We start from the raw sequence: 15,260 nt of genomic DNA on the forward strand, positions 1-15,260 counted from the left end.
GCCGCGGAGCCGCCTGCGCCGCGCTCGGCCCCGCGGCCCTGCGGTAGGTAGCCCAGCGCGCGCCATGGCCCGGGCTCGCAGCACCCCTGCCCGAGCAGKGCTCGCTCAGCACACACACAACGCTGCAGCTGCACTAAGGGCTCGCTAGAAGAGATCAGTCTCTACTGAGCAATAAATAGCACTGCTGTCCTGCATGCTTTATTGTGGCCCTGCCCTTTCACACCAAAAGCTCTTGGGCAGCGACCATGCCTTTCATAAAGGCCTCATCCAAGGGCCTGCAAAATAATCCTCAGTGAGGTGTTGTCATGCACAGTGCCCCTTGTACCTCCTTGGCACCGAGCTGGGACAGGCTGGGAGCACGCAGGATTGCACCATGTGTTGCCTGTAAAGTGCAACTTGTTCCATTCCTCCAGGCTGATTAATGTGGGCATCCACCTTCTGCAAGATGAGGAGCAGGAAGTTCGGCATGAGGCCGCCAACTTTGCCAGCCTGGTGTGCCAGCTGCCGGGAGAGCAGGTCCAGGAGGGCAGCATCTCTGTGCAGGCCAACACAGGGCTCCTGGGCCTCCTGCAGCTCCTCCTGGAGAGGTTCGGGGACCACCCGGAGACCTTTGGCTCATTGCTGCAGCACCTGCCCCTCCTGGATGTCAGCARCATCTTGGAAGAGCTGGAAACCAACAAGTGAGTTGCCAGATCTCTGAAAAGGATACAGAGGAGGAAAGCTGCACACGTGTGGGACTGCATCAGTGCAGCAAGCCAAGCTCTCAGAGAGTGGGGTCAGGTCCAGGGTGAGGTCCAATGTCAAGACTGGGGTTGGGCCCAGGGTAAGGTCCCAGATTGAGTTCAAAGTAGGATCCAGGGTAAGGTCTGGCATCAGGTTCAGGATCACTTCCTGCATCAGGTCCAGAGTGGGGTCTGGGGTCAGTGTGGGGAGTGGGGCCCAGGTTGGATCTGGGTTAAGTTCCAGAGTCAGATCTGGCGCTTTTCAGGGTCAGAAAGAGGGGCCCGGGGTGCTGTGTGGCTGAGGTTCCCTGGCATCAGGCAGCATCGCATGGCCCTGAGCTCCACGCGTGTCCTGCCTTCCCTTGCAGAGGCAGCAGCCTGTACAAGGACGACGAAGCCAACGTGTTTGCGGAGCCGGCTGTGCTCGCRCAGCTGCTGCTCCCCTTCCTGCTGCAGCTCCTCGAGAAGGTCCCCCGCGGGTCGGYGCTCAGCTGGCTGCAGGCCGCGGGCCCCGGCATCCTGCGGGACCTGCACTCCTGCAAGCGCCGGTGCAGCCCAGGTAGGCGGGCGCTGCATCCCTTCCCCAGGCACCCGCGAGGGAGGCGTGAAGCCCTTGTGAGAGGAGCCGTGGCCTCCTCGCCCCCACAAGGCCCCTGTGCCYGGAGGAGGAAGCACCACCACACTCACCTCTCCTCTTCTTTCCGCTGTCTCCCCGCAGAGGCCGTTGGCCCCTTCTGGATGAAGGCGCTGGGCAGCGCCAGGCTGCACACGGCCGTGGCCGTGCTGCTGGCCAGGGCCAGGCTGCTGGCGCGGGCGCTGGACGTGGTGCCCGGGGGCGCCGCGGGGCTGGGCTGCAGCGCCCACGAGCTGCGCCAGGAGCTCGCGCAGCTGCAGGGGCTGCTGGCTGCGCACGGGCTGGCCCGGGGCAACGGGCCGAGCGAGACGGGCCCGCTGTGCGGCGCTGCCTGACGGCTCCGGGCAGCGGGTGGCACCAGGCCGAGCGCCACGGACAGCACCGCGCTCTGCTCGCCCTGCAGAGCTGCTCGTTGGTGTGTGACCCAGGGGAACCTACGTGGGAAGCGGCCGCTCCGCTCTCGTGCCCACACATCGTGCCTGCGCTGCAGCGGCTGCCACCTGATCCCCATCGCCCAATTCCTGCAGCTCCTTCGTAGCCCTCCGTCCTGGAGCAGCAGCACGGGGAGTCCTCGGCCTTTGGGCCCACTCTGCTCTCCGCAGACTTTGTGGCTTCTGTTGCACTTTTCCCACCCTTTTTAACCCAGGTTTTTGGTCAAATTAACCAGGTTTAGGTCATTTCTATGAGGCTGGTGACCCAGTTGTGGCCAGCCTCGGCCTTTTTCATGAATAAAGAGACCAAAAGCATCCACAGCATCGAAGCCTTTTGCTCTGCCCATCGGGGAGGGAGGCCGGGAGGGCCCTGCGGGCAGCGTGGGGTTGGAGGCCGGAGCTCGCACAAGGCCTGCGAGGGCAACGTGGCACCTGGTGAGCTGGAGAGCAGGGTGACAACCCGCCCACCACGAAACCCTTTCCTTGCTTTCRGCTTCCATTTTATTGCCAGCTCACAAGCCAAGAAGGACAGAGCCCTTCACACTCACTCCCCGCAGTCCCGGCCGTGGATCCCTGCAGCCCCATACAGCCCCACACAGCCCTGCACGGCCCCGCACTGCGCAGCGCCTCCGTGCTCCCGCCTCAGGCCCTGCACAGCCGCCCCTTCCTCCCCGCGCGGCTCCGCTCCCCAGGGGTACCGGACACCAGGGCCGCGGGCGGCACCGCTCCCGCCGGCCACAGCGGCGCCCGCGAGGCCTCGACAGCTTCTGCTTCCTTGCTGCCTACAAGCAGGGCCTGGGCGTCCCTCGCTTGTGCCCTGGGCAAAGCCTACGGAGCAGCGRAGAGAGCGGAAAGGAGGTGTTAGCTGCAGCGAGCGGCTCTCTGAGGGGCAGAGCACMGGTCGGGAGCCGGGCGGTGGGACGTACCCCTTCCCCAGCTCCGGGCCCGGTTCCGGAGGGCCGCGGTGCGCGGGGCCGGGCGGCTACACGAAGAGCAGCGAGCGCGGGGGGCAGGCGCAGGGCTCCCGCAGCTCCTCCCGCACCCAGGCGCCCTGGCAGCCGCTCACGGCCGCCGCTGTCCAGAATGTCCTGYGGGGCGACAGCGCTGCAGCCCCCGAAGCCGCCGGAGCCCCCGGAGCCGCCGGCACCCACCTGAGGCCGGGCAGCCCGTCGCCGCTGCAGCGCGGCCGCCCGCCGCCGGCGCCCCGGCACTCCACACACACGCGCTGCTCCCGCCGCAGCCGGCTGCTCCAGGCGCTCCGGCGGCACGCGGCACCCACTGCCGTCAGGCGGAAATACCCGCAGGAGCTGCAGGAGCCGGCGGTGAGGGGCAATCCTGCCTCCTCRGCACCCACCGCATCCCCTTGTCCCATCCCACCCCGCCTACCTTAATGCTCCCTCTCCTGGCTGCGCATCCGCCCGGGGCCGTTTGAAGGAGTCGGGCAGGATCTTGGCCACGTCTGTTGGCGAAGCGGCGTCAGGGTGAGGAGGAGGCAGCGTGGCCGCGGCGCAGGGCCCCCCGCACACACGTGGTACCTTTGGCCGTGCGGCAGCGCAGCTGGTCGCCCAGGCAGCCGCGGCGCTGCTTGAGGTCGGGGCAGGGCTGCCCGCCGTGGCGCGGCGGGACGGCGACGTGGCGCCCGCGCGCCTGGCTGCCCACGCCGCACGCCGAGCTGCAGCCGCTCCAGGGCCCCCAGGGCCCCACCACGCAGTCCAGCGCTGCGGCGCGCGGAGGAAGAGCCTGAGCGACGGCAGCGACACTCCCCGCACCGAATGTTTTATCTCCCTTTTTTTTCCCCTCTTGCTCCCTGGCATGCACAGCCTTTTGGCCCAAGGTTATGAACAAGCAACAGCATCTCCAGGAGCCCCCCGGGAGGCCTGAGACCACCCCAGGGACCAGCCATGTGCCAGCGCACGGATGGATGAAGTAAGTGCCCACAGGTCCCTCATTGCAGCCTCTCTGGGGCTGCATCGCAGGGTCCAGGCCACATCTACCCCTGGCCCTGTGGCTGCAGCCCCATCTCTGCCAGGGCTGCTGCTGAAGCAACTGGCTTCACCCACCGYGTGCGGCCCCATCCACCCGCGTGCGGCTGCTGGGGTCAGCTGCGCTGGGAGCCACCTAATCCCCATGGATTAGGGAGGGCTGACGGGCACTGTTTCCCGGGCTGGCGGTGGCCACAGGGGCGCCCAGCCCCTCGCTCCGGCCCCTGGTGCTGCTGCAGCGCATGCAGCAAGAGAAGCCAGCGCTGTTTGGCCTGACGCTGCCCTGCACRGGGGGCTTCGCCTCTGACACCAACTGCGAACACCCCACAGGACCCCCACATTGCATGGGGATTTTTTAAAAAAGGAAAAAAAAAAMCAGAACATGGTCAGGCTGCTGCTCCGCTTGCCCCGGACAGACCCCCCGTGCACAGCCCATCTCGCCGCCTYGCACCCGGCTGCTGCCGGGCAGGAACCGCAGCGCGCAGCAGAAGCGGAGGCCGCTCTGGCTCTGCAYGGAGCTGGGTGTGGAGCTGGGTGCCATCCCGCTCTCCCCCCGCTTTGCCCGYGCCCAGGGGCTGCCCGGCCGCGCGCCGCAGCGCTCACCGGCCTGGCGGCAGGCCGCCCGCTGGTCCGCGCAGCAGTCGCGCGTCTTCTCGCAGTACGTGTCGCAGTAGCAGCGGGAGCCCCCGCCGCCCGGCGCCCAGCACTCGTTGTTCCTGCCGGGGCAGCAGCGGCGCCCGCAGCCCGGCCCGGYCCCGGCCCCGGCCAGGCAGGCGGCGGCCACCAGCCAGCCCAGGCAGAGCAGCCGCCACGGCATCCCGCTGCCCCCGGCCTGAGCCCGTGTCCTGACACAGCAAAGGCTGCGTGGGGAGGGACGGCGATGGACGGGGCGGGACGGAGCGGCCCGTGAGCGGCAGCGCRGAGGCTCGAGCACAACTGCACCGAGCAGGTTTGTGCAGCTTCGTGGAAGGGAAAAAACAGCACTTTTTTTTTTCAATGAGCCAACAATCCAGATTGCCCCCCAGGATCCCCCCAGCCCCATCCATCCCCCCAAGGCAGGGGTTAAGTGCAGAGCCAGGGTGCCCAGTACGCAGAACAGCCCAGGGGACACTGCCCGGGGTGACGCTGCCTGCACCAGGCAAGCTCCTGAAGCCGGACTGAGTTTATTCAAGTTGCGAATGTAAAACAGAATAAAAAAAAAAATCACAATCTTCACTGGCTTACAAGCAGAAAGCCCAAAAGTAAATAAGCTCCCAGGCTTTGCCGCCTCCTTCGCCCTCCCCAGCACTAGTGTTAAGGCTGCATTTGTTACTGACAACACAGGAAAGGAGCACAAGAGCCAGTCCCGGTCCCGCTCCCGGCGCCTTCTCCTCCTCCCGTGGGAAGTTTTGGCACGAATGTGGAATGGGGGCGCTCYGGGCCCAGGGCGCCGGGCGGGCTCCGGCCCCTCCGACTGCAGTGCAAGTGTTAGAGGTCAGCGTAAGGCTCCATAAGCTACTGGAGGCGCCTGGCGCCGCGGGGGCGGCGGGAATGTGCAGAGGGGACAGCGGGGACAGGAGGGGGCCCAGGGCGCCCTGGCGCCCGAGTGTGAGCCGTGGCGCTGCCTCCGCCCCGTGTCTCTGGTGCAGTGTAAACATGAGGCGCTGCGGGGCCCRGCCGGCACCACCGGCCCAGCCCGGGAAGGGAAAGCAAGGAGGGGCCGTGCAGCTTGGGCAGGGTCTGCTCTGCAGCCCGAGGGGCCGAGATGCTCCTGGCCACAGCCGGGGAGAGCCCCGAGGTGCTGGGAAAGGAGGCGCTTCCCCGGGGAGCCCCGCGGTTGCCGCAACCATCCCGCAGGCCGCTCAGGGCTCGCAAGCCCAGCATGGCCTGGAGGTGCTGGAGGGCCAAGCGCTGCTACTGGGAGCCCCTGGCAGCTGCAAAACCCCTGCAGGGACAAGGTGCCCCGGAGAGCTCACAGGAGACTCTCTGGCCACCCTGCAAACGGCTCCCGGCGCAGCGTGGGCTCTGCTCGAGGGCGAACCCTGGCCACGAGCACCTCGCTGGCGGGGACCGCGGGCTCGGCCGCCCCCCGTGCCTGCCCTCGGAGGCTGCTTGTGCCAAGGGCAGGAAGGAAGGGCTTGTCTGGGGCTGGTGCTTCCCTCGGGGTGGGAAGCAGCTTGGTGCAGCGTCGGGCACTGGGCTGCACGCAGACACCTCCTCCCTCCCTGCTCCTTTTATCCCACAATTAATAATTTAAACCGCTGCACAACTCCTTCCTATAAATACAGATCATCGGGCTTGGCAGGGGAGGGCTGGAGGGGCTGGGGGGCTTTCCCAGGCTGTGTCCGTGCGCGGGAGGGCTTGGACCCTTGGCGGCGCCGGGGCAGCTCCGTCCTGCAGCCGCGGCCCCGCGGGGATAGAGCGGCGCGGCCGCCCGGGCCCGCCCCGGCCTCACTCCGTTTTCCACACCTTGTTGAGGAACTTGACCACCTCGTCGTAGATGACGAAGACGATGGCCACGTCGAGGCAGACGCGGCCCAGGCGAGGCACCGTGCCCTTGTAGAACCTGCCGGGGAGGCGGCCGTGAGCCCCTTGCCCCACGCAGCCCCACGCAGCCCCCCGCGCCGCCCCGCTCGCCCGCCCCGGCTGTGGGYACTTACGCCAAGGGCCCTTCGTGTTTCATGATCTGGTAGGCGCAGTCCCAGGTGCTTTTGTACTTGTGCGCCTCGAGGCCCTGTGAGAGAAGGAAGCGGGGTCAGAGATTTGGAGCTGGGGAGGGCCCAGGATGGATTTGGGGAGACACACAGGGAGCAGACAGGAACTGATCCCATCCACCATTAYGGGACACCTATCCCAGCAGAGATACAGTCTATGTCCTCTGCCAAAGGCCATTTGGATTAAATGTTCAGAGCTCCACAGGCCCAAGAGGACAGTGTGCACTGCTGCAAGACTCAGGGCCCTTCCCCAGGCTCCCATCTCTCCACTGCGCTTTCCGAATTCAGGCCCTGGAGCAGCAAACTGGCCCCAGGTTCAGAGAGGGGCTGCAGCCCTCAAGAGCTGGCAGGGTCAGTCCCAACCCCAGAMAAAGCACTTTGGGGCTCTAACCTCTCCCTTTTCCTGCCCTGTCCAGCTAAATACCCTGCAGGAGAGGGGAAGCAGGAGCGACGGGGCCTCCGCATCCACGACGCCGTACCTGCATCCTGGTTTTCACCACGTCCAAGGGGGTATTGCCAAAGACACTTGCAGCTCCTGCAAGGGCTCCAAAGACCCCTGTGACAAAGGGGTTGATGACCTTGTTGGGATCATCCCCTGCAAAAGAGGAGAGGGTAAGGAGCAGTGTAAGGCAAGGAGTGAAGGGCTGAGCACTAACACTAGGAGATGCAATAACAAGCACGGCAGAAGCGATGGGAGCCCAAGCATGCGAGGGGCACAGGAGGGTGATGCTCCAGCTGGGAGCCCCAGCGCAGCTCAGCCCCACGAGCTGGAGACACCCCTTCCCCCAGCCTTTATCTGCCTCCCCTTTACAAAAGGCCAAGAGGAGAAGAAGCTTTATGGAAACTCCAACCATGTTCCCAGTGGATGGGCTCAGGTTGCTGGTGGGCACAGCCAGGGTGGCCTAKGGAGGCAGGTCAGGGGGGACGGAGGTTCAGTACCTTTGTACCAGTTCTTGAGGGACGTCATGACGAAGAAGCGAATGGCCTGGTTGGAGCCTTGCTTGAGCACGGTCGCGGTTAAGCCCTGGTAGGTCCCCTTCAGCCCTGCAGCAAAGGAGGGCGTCAGAGGGGAGCCCCAACCTTGAGYCCATCATGACCCCAGCTGTCCCACTCCAATGAGGTCCCATGTGGCGCCACCACGTGCTCGGATGGACATGAAACCTCCTCATCAGCCTCCCCACACTGCCAGGCTGCTCACAGCCAGGTTGAAGCAGGGACAGCTCCGAGCCACAGGGCTCTCCCTTGGGAGGTGGCTCCCAGCCCTATGGACGGCAGCGGGTCCCAGCCCATGACCCCTTTCTCCTGCCCCTCAGCTCGGGGGCACCCGGGGACGCGGCTCCCTAGGGACTCACCCTGTTCCCGGACGATCTCCCTCACGCCGTGGAAGAAGCCGCGGTATTTCGGCTGCGGGGAGCACTGGTCGTGGATGAACTTCACCTGCGGGGAGACAAGATGTTGGTCCCAGCAGAAGGGAGAGGAGAAGCGTCCCTGCGCTGATGAGGCTGCCTCCCGCCTCTGGATGGGCTCTGAAGACAGTTCTGAAACCAGTGAAACCTGCAGGACTGGAAACAGAGGCCAACAGCATCACATCCCTGTGCAAAGCAGGAGCAGGGACACAGGAGGGAAAGGACAGCCCCGCTGGGCAGAACAGACCCGCGTCTCCCCTCATGTTCCCAGGGATCCACCACGCGGGGGCACCCGAACCCAGCAGACCCCCAGCTCCAAGGATCCATCCAAGCCCCAGGCTGGGTTTTTCCAGGCAGAGGTGGGAGAAATGTCAGAGCAGCATCCACAAGCTGCATCCCGACAYGGGATCCCTTCCATTTGCTCCATCCCAACACAGGACCCCTCAAGCTCCCCRGCCACCAGCGCTGGCGAGCACCAAGGGGACCCCATAGTGCCAGGCAGCTGCTCTTGCTCCTACCTTCACGGTCTCCATGGGACACACGACCACCACGGCCTCGGCCACGCCGGCGCCCAGCCCGCACACGAGGCCCCGCGTGCTGTCCAGCTTGCCCTGCTCGTCCCTCATCTGGTTGCTGAGGAACTCGAACATGCCGAACCTGCGGAGAAGGACACAGTGCCAATCCTGTGGGCACTGGGGCACRGGCTGAAGATGCACCGAGTGCTGCCTGTGGGCAGCCCAGCGGCCACACATTACTGCAGGGGACAGCAGGGCTGCTCTTGCCAGGTCCAGCAACGGCCCATCCTGACCTGCTGCCGTGTGAGAGGACAAGCAGGGATCCACAGACACTCATCCGCCACTGCTGAGAAAAAATCCCTCMCAGGGCAATGGGGCTGAGGGCTGGAATGACTCGCAGGTGGCCCCGCAGGGGCTCCACCGGCCCACATGGGACACCCCGTCCACGCAGGGGACACCTACCTCACGGCGGCCTTGGGGATGGAGCCGTACACGAGYGAGCTGAGCCCCCGGTAGAGCCCACGCACACCATGGTCACGGACCGTCTGCTTCACGCAGTCACCTGGGGCAGAGCACACGAAAAGAGGCGTCACCCACCACGCGAGCACTGCTGGGGCGCCCACCCCTCGCATCACGGGGCCCAAGAGCCCCAGAGAGGCCCGGGAAGGGAGATCCTGGTGTCCGGGGCCCCACCGAGATCCCCCTGGCCGAGCAGCCCACAGCGCCCGGGCTCTGCACTCACCGATGCCCTTGTAGCGCGGAGGATTCGCCTTCTCATCCAGCTGCAGCTGCGTCTTCACGTACTCAGTGGGGAATGTAATGCAGATCTCGATGCCCCCCGCGAGGCCGCCTGCAAGAGAGCGCGGGGACGCCCGGGCTCACGGCTGCACCAGCGGCGCCGGCGCCGCTCGGACACGCAGGCTGCAGCGCTCTGAGCCCAGGCAGGGCCAGGTTTCCGTGAGCAGGGAGCAAACAAGCCTCTGCTCTGGGGACTGCTCCTTGAGCTGCTTCCCAGTGGGGCCCCACACTCCACTCGGCTGCAGGTGAGCGGATGGATGAGAGGCGGGAAAGGGACGGATCCACAGCAGCAATTTCCAAGTCCTACGGCAAGGCGCCTCTGTCCCACTTGGAGCCCCAGCAGCACGGAGCCCACATGGGGTTTTACAAAGAGGATGACAAGGAAGGCATTTCATGGCCTGCCAGGGCCACGCACACACCTGCCACCCCAAATCCTGTTTCTACTGCAATACCCATCATTCGCCCCACATTCGGCAGCGCTTGCCCCACACCAAAGTGCAGCACAGGGCGCACAGGACCAGGGCTGTGGGGCCCTGCTGCAGCCCCACTGCCAGGGCGGCCCATTTGCAGACCCCCTTGCTCTCACACAACAAATGAGCCCCATCCTGTGCCCTGCACGAGGCTGCCGGGCCCCCATCGCACTGTGTGAAGAGGATTGCACTGTGTGAAGAGGTCCCACAGCCGCGGAGATGCCTCTGCACCCACGCAGTGTGGCCGGCTCGCGGCGCTCGTGCTGCTCCTGCACCCGCAGTGCTGCGGGACACTGCCGAGCTCTGCCCGCCGGCCGCAGATCCAACCCTGACTCGGCTGCCTGCTGTGGGAACCACTGCTCCAGGGAACGACTTGGGCTGCGAGGGTTGTCGATCAGAGGAGGGAAAGAGGTAAAAAGGAGCTTTTTATAATGGCCTTTGCATGGGGAGAAAAAGCACAGGATGCGTTTGCTTTGGGCTCCCCAGCACACRTAGCGTGTTGGTAACAGTCCTTATCTTCCTCCCTGTGCTCCTCATCCCCTCCTGGCCATGGCATGGCTGGGATCTCCCACTTGCAGGCGCGGGAAGAGGCTCCAGCCTCCTACGCTCGCTTCGTGGCCACCAGTTTAACACGGGGGTAACTTGAGTGGGTGCCACTATCCAGACTGTGTCCTGCTACCTGCGCCAGCTGCCCCCCTTGGGGCAGAGGGAGCCTCTCTGCTCCCGTGCACGGAGCCGAGCTCCCAATCCCAAGGGGATCCCAGCACCAGGGTCAGGATCCAGCCTGGGCAGACGCTTCATGCCCCAGGGTCCCCGGTTCGCAGCACAGCTCCAAGGTCTGGAGCAGGGCACGTTTTGGCACCAGCTGCAGCGCCCAGGCCCAGGCTGCTGCTCCTCCCCTCGCTCCTGCCGCTGCTGACCAGCGCTGACTCTGTGCCAAACATCGGKAAAACAGCTGAAACGCAAACAGAAGCCCAGGGAAAAACACACCTGGGGTCAAGGCCGGTCCAGGGAACAGCAGAGGCCACACAGAGAGGGCAACACCATCCACGGGCCTGCGGGATCATCCCTGCAGCCACATGGGATAAGGACACGGGATGCTCTGTACCCCCTTCCGTGGCTACCTGGAAGTAGCCAGGCAAAGGGGCCACTGCTGCTTGTGCATAAACCAACCACGGGGCAGGCAACGGGGCTCCGGGGAACACAGCCCCAGGAAGCTCCCACGGGAAAGGCCAAGCAGGGACTTGAGAGGCACCTTGTCACTTTGGGCAACCTTCCCTGTCTCTTCCTCTCCCTGCAGACACAGGGGGCCAGAGGACCCCACCACCCAGCCCCTTCCTCCCTGGAACAGGGCTGATCAAAGCAGCCTCTCCCCTTCCATTCCAAGAACACCTGCTTCCAGGCAAACACATTTCTCCATTCCCTCCAGGGTGGGCGAGCTCCTCGCAGAGCATGTCCCTCGCCCCTGAGAGCAACCTGTTTACCTGGACTTTACCCGGCAGCTTGAGCCCTCGCAGCGCTGCCGAGTCAGCAGGAGCAGCGGGCGCGGGGCGCGCAGGAGGTGAAAGAGCACGAGAGGCAGCGGAGGCACCGGCCGGGGCCAAGGCTCGCGGCGCACGCGGAGCCAGGACGTCCTTCAGCAAAGGTCGCGCTGCTGGCCTTGGGAGAGGACACGGATCTTCCCTGGATGGCTCCAGACATGTGCTCCCCAGGCACAGAACTGTCCCCTGTGCGCAGGGAGCTCGCGGGCGCCGGAGCAGGGATAAAGGAGCGTTTGGGAGACAACAAGCGCCTTTGTTTCCACAGGAGAGGCTCCAGCCCCGCTGGGGGCCGGCCAGGAGCTACGTGGGGACACGGCACTGCCCTTGACACGGCGCCGGGGAGCTGGCAGGGAGAGAAGGGGCTCGAGGACAGCGCGAGGATGCGGCCAAGCGACCCCTCCGCGCTGCAGAGGCGCCGGCTGCGTCCCGCCGAGCCAGGGCTGCCGGGCGCCTTCCCTGCATCAGCGGAGCTGCCGCCGTCCCGAGGCGCTCGGGCACCTGTAGCCAGCTCAGCCTCCCCTTTCAAGGGCCAGGTCCCAGCCACACAAGCACCTGATTTCCATGGAAAACGCTCCCCTCAGGTTCAGGTTTCACAGGATGCTCTCACCAGGCTGCAGGGATTACCCCTAAGGGGAGGAAGCAGCGGGGCAGAGCTCGGAGCGCAGCAAGGGCAGGAAGGCAGCGCTGACCCACACCTGAAACACCCCTCACGTGGGCGCTGGGCTCCACATCAGCCTCTCAGCAATTCCCATCCCCTCTCCCTGCTGCAGGGCGACTTGGTCCTCTCTAGGGCCCACAATCCCACTGCGCTTGGGCCATCATCACACTTAGCCTAATTAAGCTAAAGAGGACTAATTAATTAAGCAAAGCAGTGGAGAAATCCACAGCCTTTCTCCAGCAGTGAAACTGGTTTAACAGGCTTCCCCCCTCCCTGCCCCCTTGCAATGCTCCTTGTGAAATGGGATGATGGAAGGAGCTGGGCCGGGTGCCTGCGACACTTCTGCCTGGCAGAGCTGCCCTTGGGCACGGGCACGGCTCGGATCCCTCCCGGGCTGCCCTGCCAATGCTCCCCRTGAACCGGGCATCTCCTCGGCTTTCCCTTTCCACCTCTCACATGGAGGCAACGGCCACGGAAAGAGCCCCGGGAAGGCCCGGAGGACGGGGAGGCTGTAGCCACAACACAGGTGCTTCCCTGGAAGCCTGCRCGGCTGTTGGGAGTTGAAAACAAGCACCCTGCAGCAGGTCCTCTCTCCTCGGAAAACATCCCTGCACAGTGCGGGAGACGTCCAGGCCCTGGCGCGTGTCCCACGTGGCCCGGGCAAGGCCAGCAGGGTCTCACCGGGTTCATCAGTCAATACCAACGTGGTCACGTTTGTCACCACGAGCACGGCCACGAGCAGGCCGGCCAGCCCCATAGCCCCTCGGGGATGCACCGAACTGCAAACACGGAACGTGCCCCCGTGCCCGGGGCTGCTGCGTGGGTAAACAGCCCTGTGCAAACAGCGCCRCGATAACACTGGGGACCGGGATGGGGAAATTTGTCCCTCTTCTTACTGGAAACGGCCTGTTTCAACAGGCGGTTCTTCCACCACTCCTCTGCTCACCGTCCTTTTTTCCAGGTACAGCTCAAGTGCAGGGGCTCCTGGCACAACCTGTCCCTGCAGGAGGGCCAAGCAGCCTCCTCCTCCCCGCATACCAAGCTTTGTGCAGGGGGAGGAKGGTGAAAACATCTCAAAAATGGCTAAAACGCCTTGGCTAATTCACAGCATCAAATGCCAGGCGCTCTGATCTTTTGCTCCAGAGCGATTCGTTGGTCATTTGAATCAAAACACGCGAGGACTTTGACTCAGCTCAGAGACGTCAGCGGGTAGCGGGCAGGGGGAATGACAGCTGGGCCGGACGGTTCAAGGCACTGGAGCGCAGCGAGAGGAACAGGCAGCAAACCCCCTTCCCTGGTGCCAGGCACAGCGGGGTCGGCAGGGCAGGGATACGGCCCAGGCTCGCGCCCCGCGCGGCCACGCAGCTCCCCGCGCTGTCAGCTCGCCCGGGAAGACGGACGGCTCCTCCTGACGGTTTGCGTCAGCCGAGGCCCAACGGCACCCTGCRGAACGGCAAGCAGAGCAGACAGCCGAAAACCTCATAAATGCACRTTGCAAGGCTTGGGTTTAACCCCAGCTCACCCAGAACCACTTCAGGCTGAAGAAGCTGAGCAGCTCAATGCTTTGACAGAGTCTTTCCCCCTCAACTCTCCAATGTCTCCTTTGAGAGTCTAAGGAGGCTCCTCCAGCAGCCGGATCTCCAGGGGAATCCTCAGCCCGGTCCCAAAGGACCAGCAGAGCCAGCAAGATCGGTTCCCTCCACCCTCACAGATCCTTCCTGTGGTCCTCAGAAGGAAATGCAGTGGATCCACTATCCGGATCCTCAAATTTAGGACCAAAGTGTTTGTGTGGGGAACATGCACTCTTCAGTGAGCCCCAAGCATCCACAGCAGCTCTACACCAGAGAACACACAGGACCTGGGGCCATCCCCAACCTCTCCCGCTCCTCCCCAGGTGGCCCTGGCAGCCTGGAGGGACTTGGCACATTTGAGAAAGGAACAATTGGGAAAGGAGCAAGGATCTGTGCGGTGCAATCACAGCTTCCAGAGCCAGCTCTGGAGTTCCCTGTTGTGTTGAAACAAGATTTCCTAAGACAGATCATATCAAGAGATTAGCACAGAAGAAGAGCTTGAATTCCTGCTTTGTTTCCCAAATGGCCCCAGGCTYCGTGCTGAAGGGATGTGCTGGAGAGGGGCCCAAGGCCACAGCCCTTCTKACTTCCCTCGGCGCTTGTAGTGGCACCGAAGGCACCGTCACTTCCAGCGGCGCTCGGCACATCTGGCAAACATTAGAGCAGGAGCCACAAGAGCTCCTTCCAAGGCGGGAGGCGCAGGAAGTGCCCGGGAACGCGTGTCCCCGGGCAGGGAAGGCTGCGTGGGTAGGAAGGGCCCTGGTGCAGTGGTGGGGCCGGGCGCCAGCAGAGCCCGGGCCCCACGGCCGGCTAAAGGCAGAGCAGGGCTGCGCTTAGGGCTGCGCTTAGGGCTGGGCAGAGCCTCTCACCAGGCAGCCTCCATGAGCCCGGCTCAGCTCCCCGTGTCCTTGGCTTTCTGCACCCGACCTGGGCGCCGGGCTCTGCGCAGAGCCCTGCGAGCCGCCCTCGAGCCGACCCAAACGCATCGCGGGGCGCCGGAACCCGGCCAGGAGACCGCCGGGAAGGTAGAGACGTGGCCCTTGTTCAGGGCAGCATAAAGCCGGTCTTTGTGCTGGCGAGGCAGCTTCTTAACGAAGCTTAAACCCGGGAGGGTTGTGCTGAACCTCCGTGTCCAAGAGCTGTTGCTCTTGGACGGGGACACGGCAGGGGACACAGACGGGGACACGGAGGGGCAGGATTAGCCCCCTTGGACACCCCCAGCTCTCCAGACACCGGCTTTGGAGCAGAGGCACCTGACAGCAGAGAGAGTTACCCAAAAACCCCAAACCATCAGGAAACGCCTTCAAGGGAGCAGCACGTGCAGAGGCTGAGCTGCGCGGCCGGGGCGCGGGGGGTTAACGCGGCGCTCCCCGCGGTGGCTGCTAACACAATTAGAGGCACGGAGGCTGCCCGGGCCTCCTGCCCACTAGCCAATTACGCTGATTGCTGCAGACGAGGCCGGGACCAGCATCTCAATAGGGTCCTTCTCTCAGCARGGTCCTTCTGGCCCCGCCCGGCCCCGCCAGGGCTCCTCCACGCGCGGCTCCCGTGGGGCGGCCCCACCGCGTCCCCTGTCCCCACGCGGGTCCCCCTGCGGACTCCGGGGGCAGCTCCGGGGCTGCGGCCGCTTCCCGCCGCGGCTCCCGGCGCTGGAGGCGACGGCGGGACGAGGGGGGTGTGACAGGGAGCAACCGCGCCTTGTCCTCGCGTGGGTCCCCCCGCGTGGGCGCCCGCCCCGGGGCAGGCGCAGCCCGGACGGGTCGGGACAAAGGGGAGCGGCGGCGCGCGGGGCCCCGGGACACAAAGGCGGGGCGCGGGACAGCGGTGCCGCCCGCCCCG

At 65.0% G+C, this 15,260-nt stretch overlaps 3 protein-coding genes across 3 annotated transcripts in view; 1 reads left to right on the forward strand and 2 right to left on the reverse strand.

Annotated features, from left to right (window-relative positions):
• Window positions 1-1,691, forward strand: part of LOC112945795 (thyroid adenoma-associated protein homolog) — a 12,718-nt gene extending 11,027 nt beyond the window's left edge. Inside the window, exons 29-32 of the mRNA XM_026037458.1 lie at window positions 10-43; window positions 414-680; window positions 1,091-1,281; window positions 1,441-1,691. Coding sequence (XP_025893243.1) covers window positions 10-43; window positions 414-680; window positions 1,091-1,281; window positions 1,441-1,691 — 743 coding nt within the window. The remainder of the gene's footprint in view (window positions 1-9; window positions 44-413; window positions 681-1,090; window positions 1,282-1,440) is intronic.
• Window positions 1,692-2,769: 1,078 nt separating this feature from the next.
• On the reverse strand, window positions 2,770-4,586 carry LOC112945796 (somatomedin-B and thrombospondin type-1 domain-containing protein-like). The gene is made up of 5 exons (XM_026037459.1): window positions 4,373-4,586; window positions 3,323-3,505; window positions 3,174-3,246; window positions 2,939-3,094; window positions 2,770-2,875 (listed from the first exon to the last, which is right to left on the reverse strand). Exons 1-5 carry the CDS (start codon window positions 4,584-4,586, stop codon window positions 2,770-2,772), a joined length of 732 nt encoding a protein of 243 aa, XP_025893244.1.
• Window positions 4,587-6,173: 1,587 nt separating this feature from the next.
• Window positions 6,174-12,607, reverse strand: SLC25A1 (solute carrier family 25 member 1). Its single transcript, XM_026037461.1, has 9 exons — window positions 12,532-12,607; window positions 9,126-9,233; window positions 8,846-8,945; window positions 8,387-8,525; window positions 7,815-7,899; window positions 7,402-7,506; window positions 6,942-7,057; window positions 6,409-6,482; window positions 6,174-6,314 (listed from the first exon to the last, which is right to left on the reverse strand). The coding sequence occupies exons 1-9, from the start codon at window positions 12,605-12,607 to the stop codon at window positions 6,200-6,202; spliced, it is 918 nt and encodes a 305-aa protein (XP_025893246.1). The 3' UTR covers window positions 6,174-6,199.
• Between the last annotated feature and the right edge of the window lie 2,653 nt (window positions 12,608-15,260).

This window comes from Nothoprocta perdicaria, unplaced genomic scaffold, assembly GCF_003342845.1.
Source record: "Nothoprocta perdicaria isolate Ctin4 unplaced genomic scaffold, notPer1 scaffold_2, whole genome shotgun sequence".
NCBI lineage: Eukaryota > Metazoa > Chordata > Aves > Tinamiformes > Tinamidae > Nothoprocta > Nothoprocta perdicaria.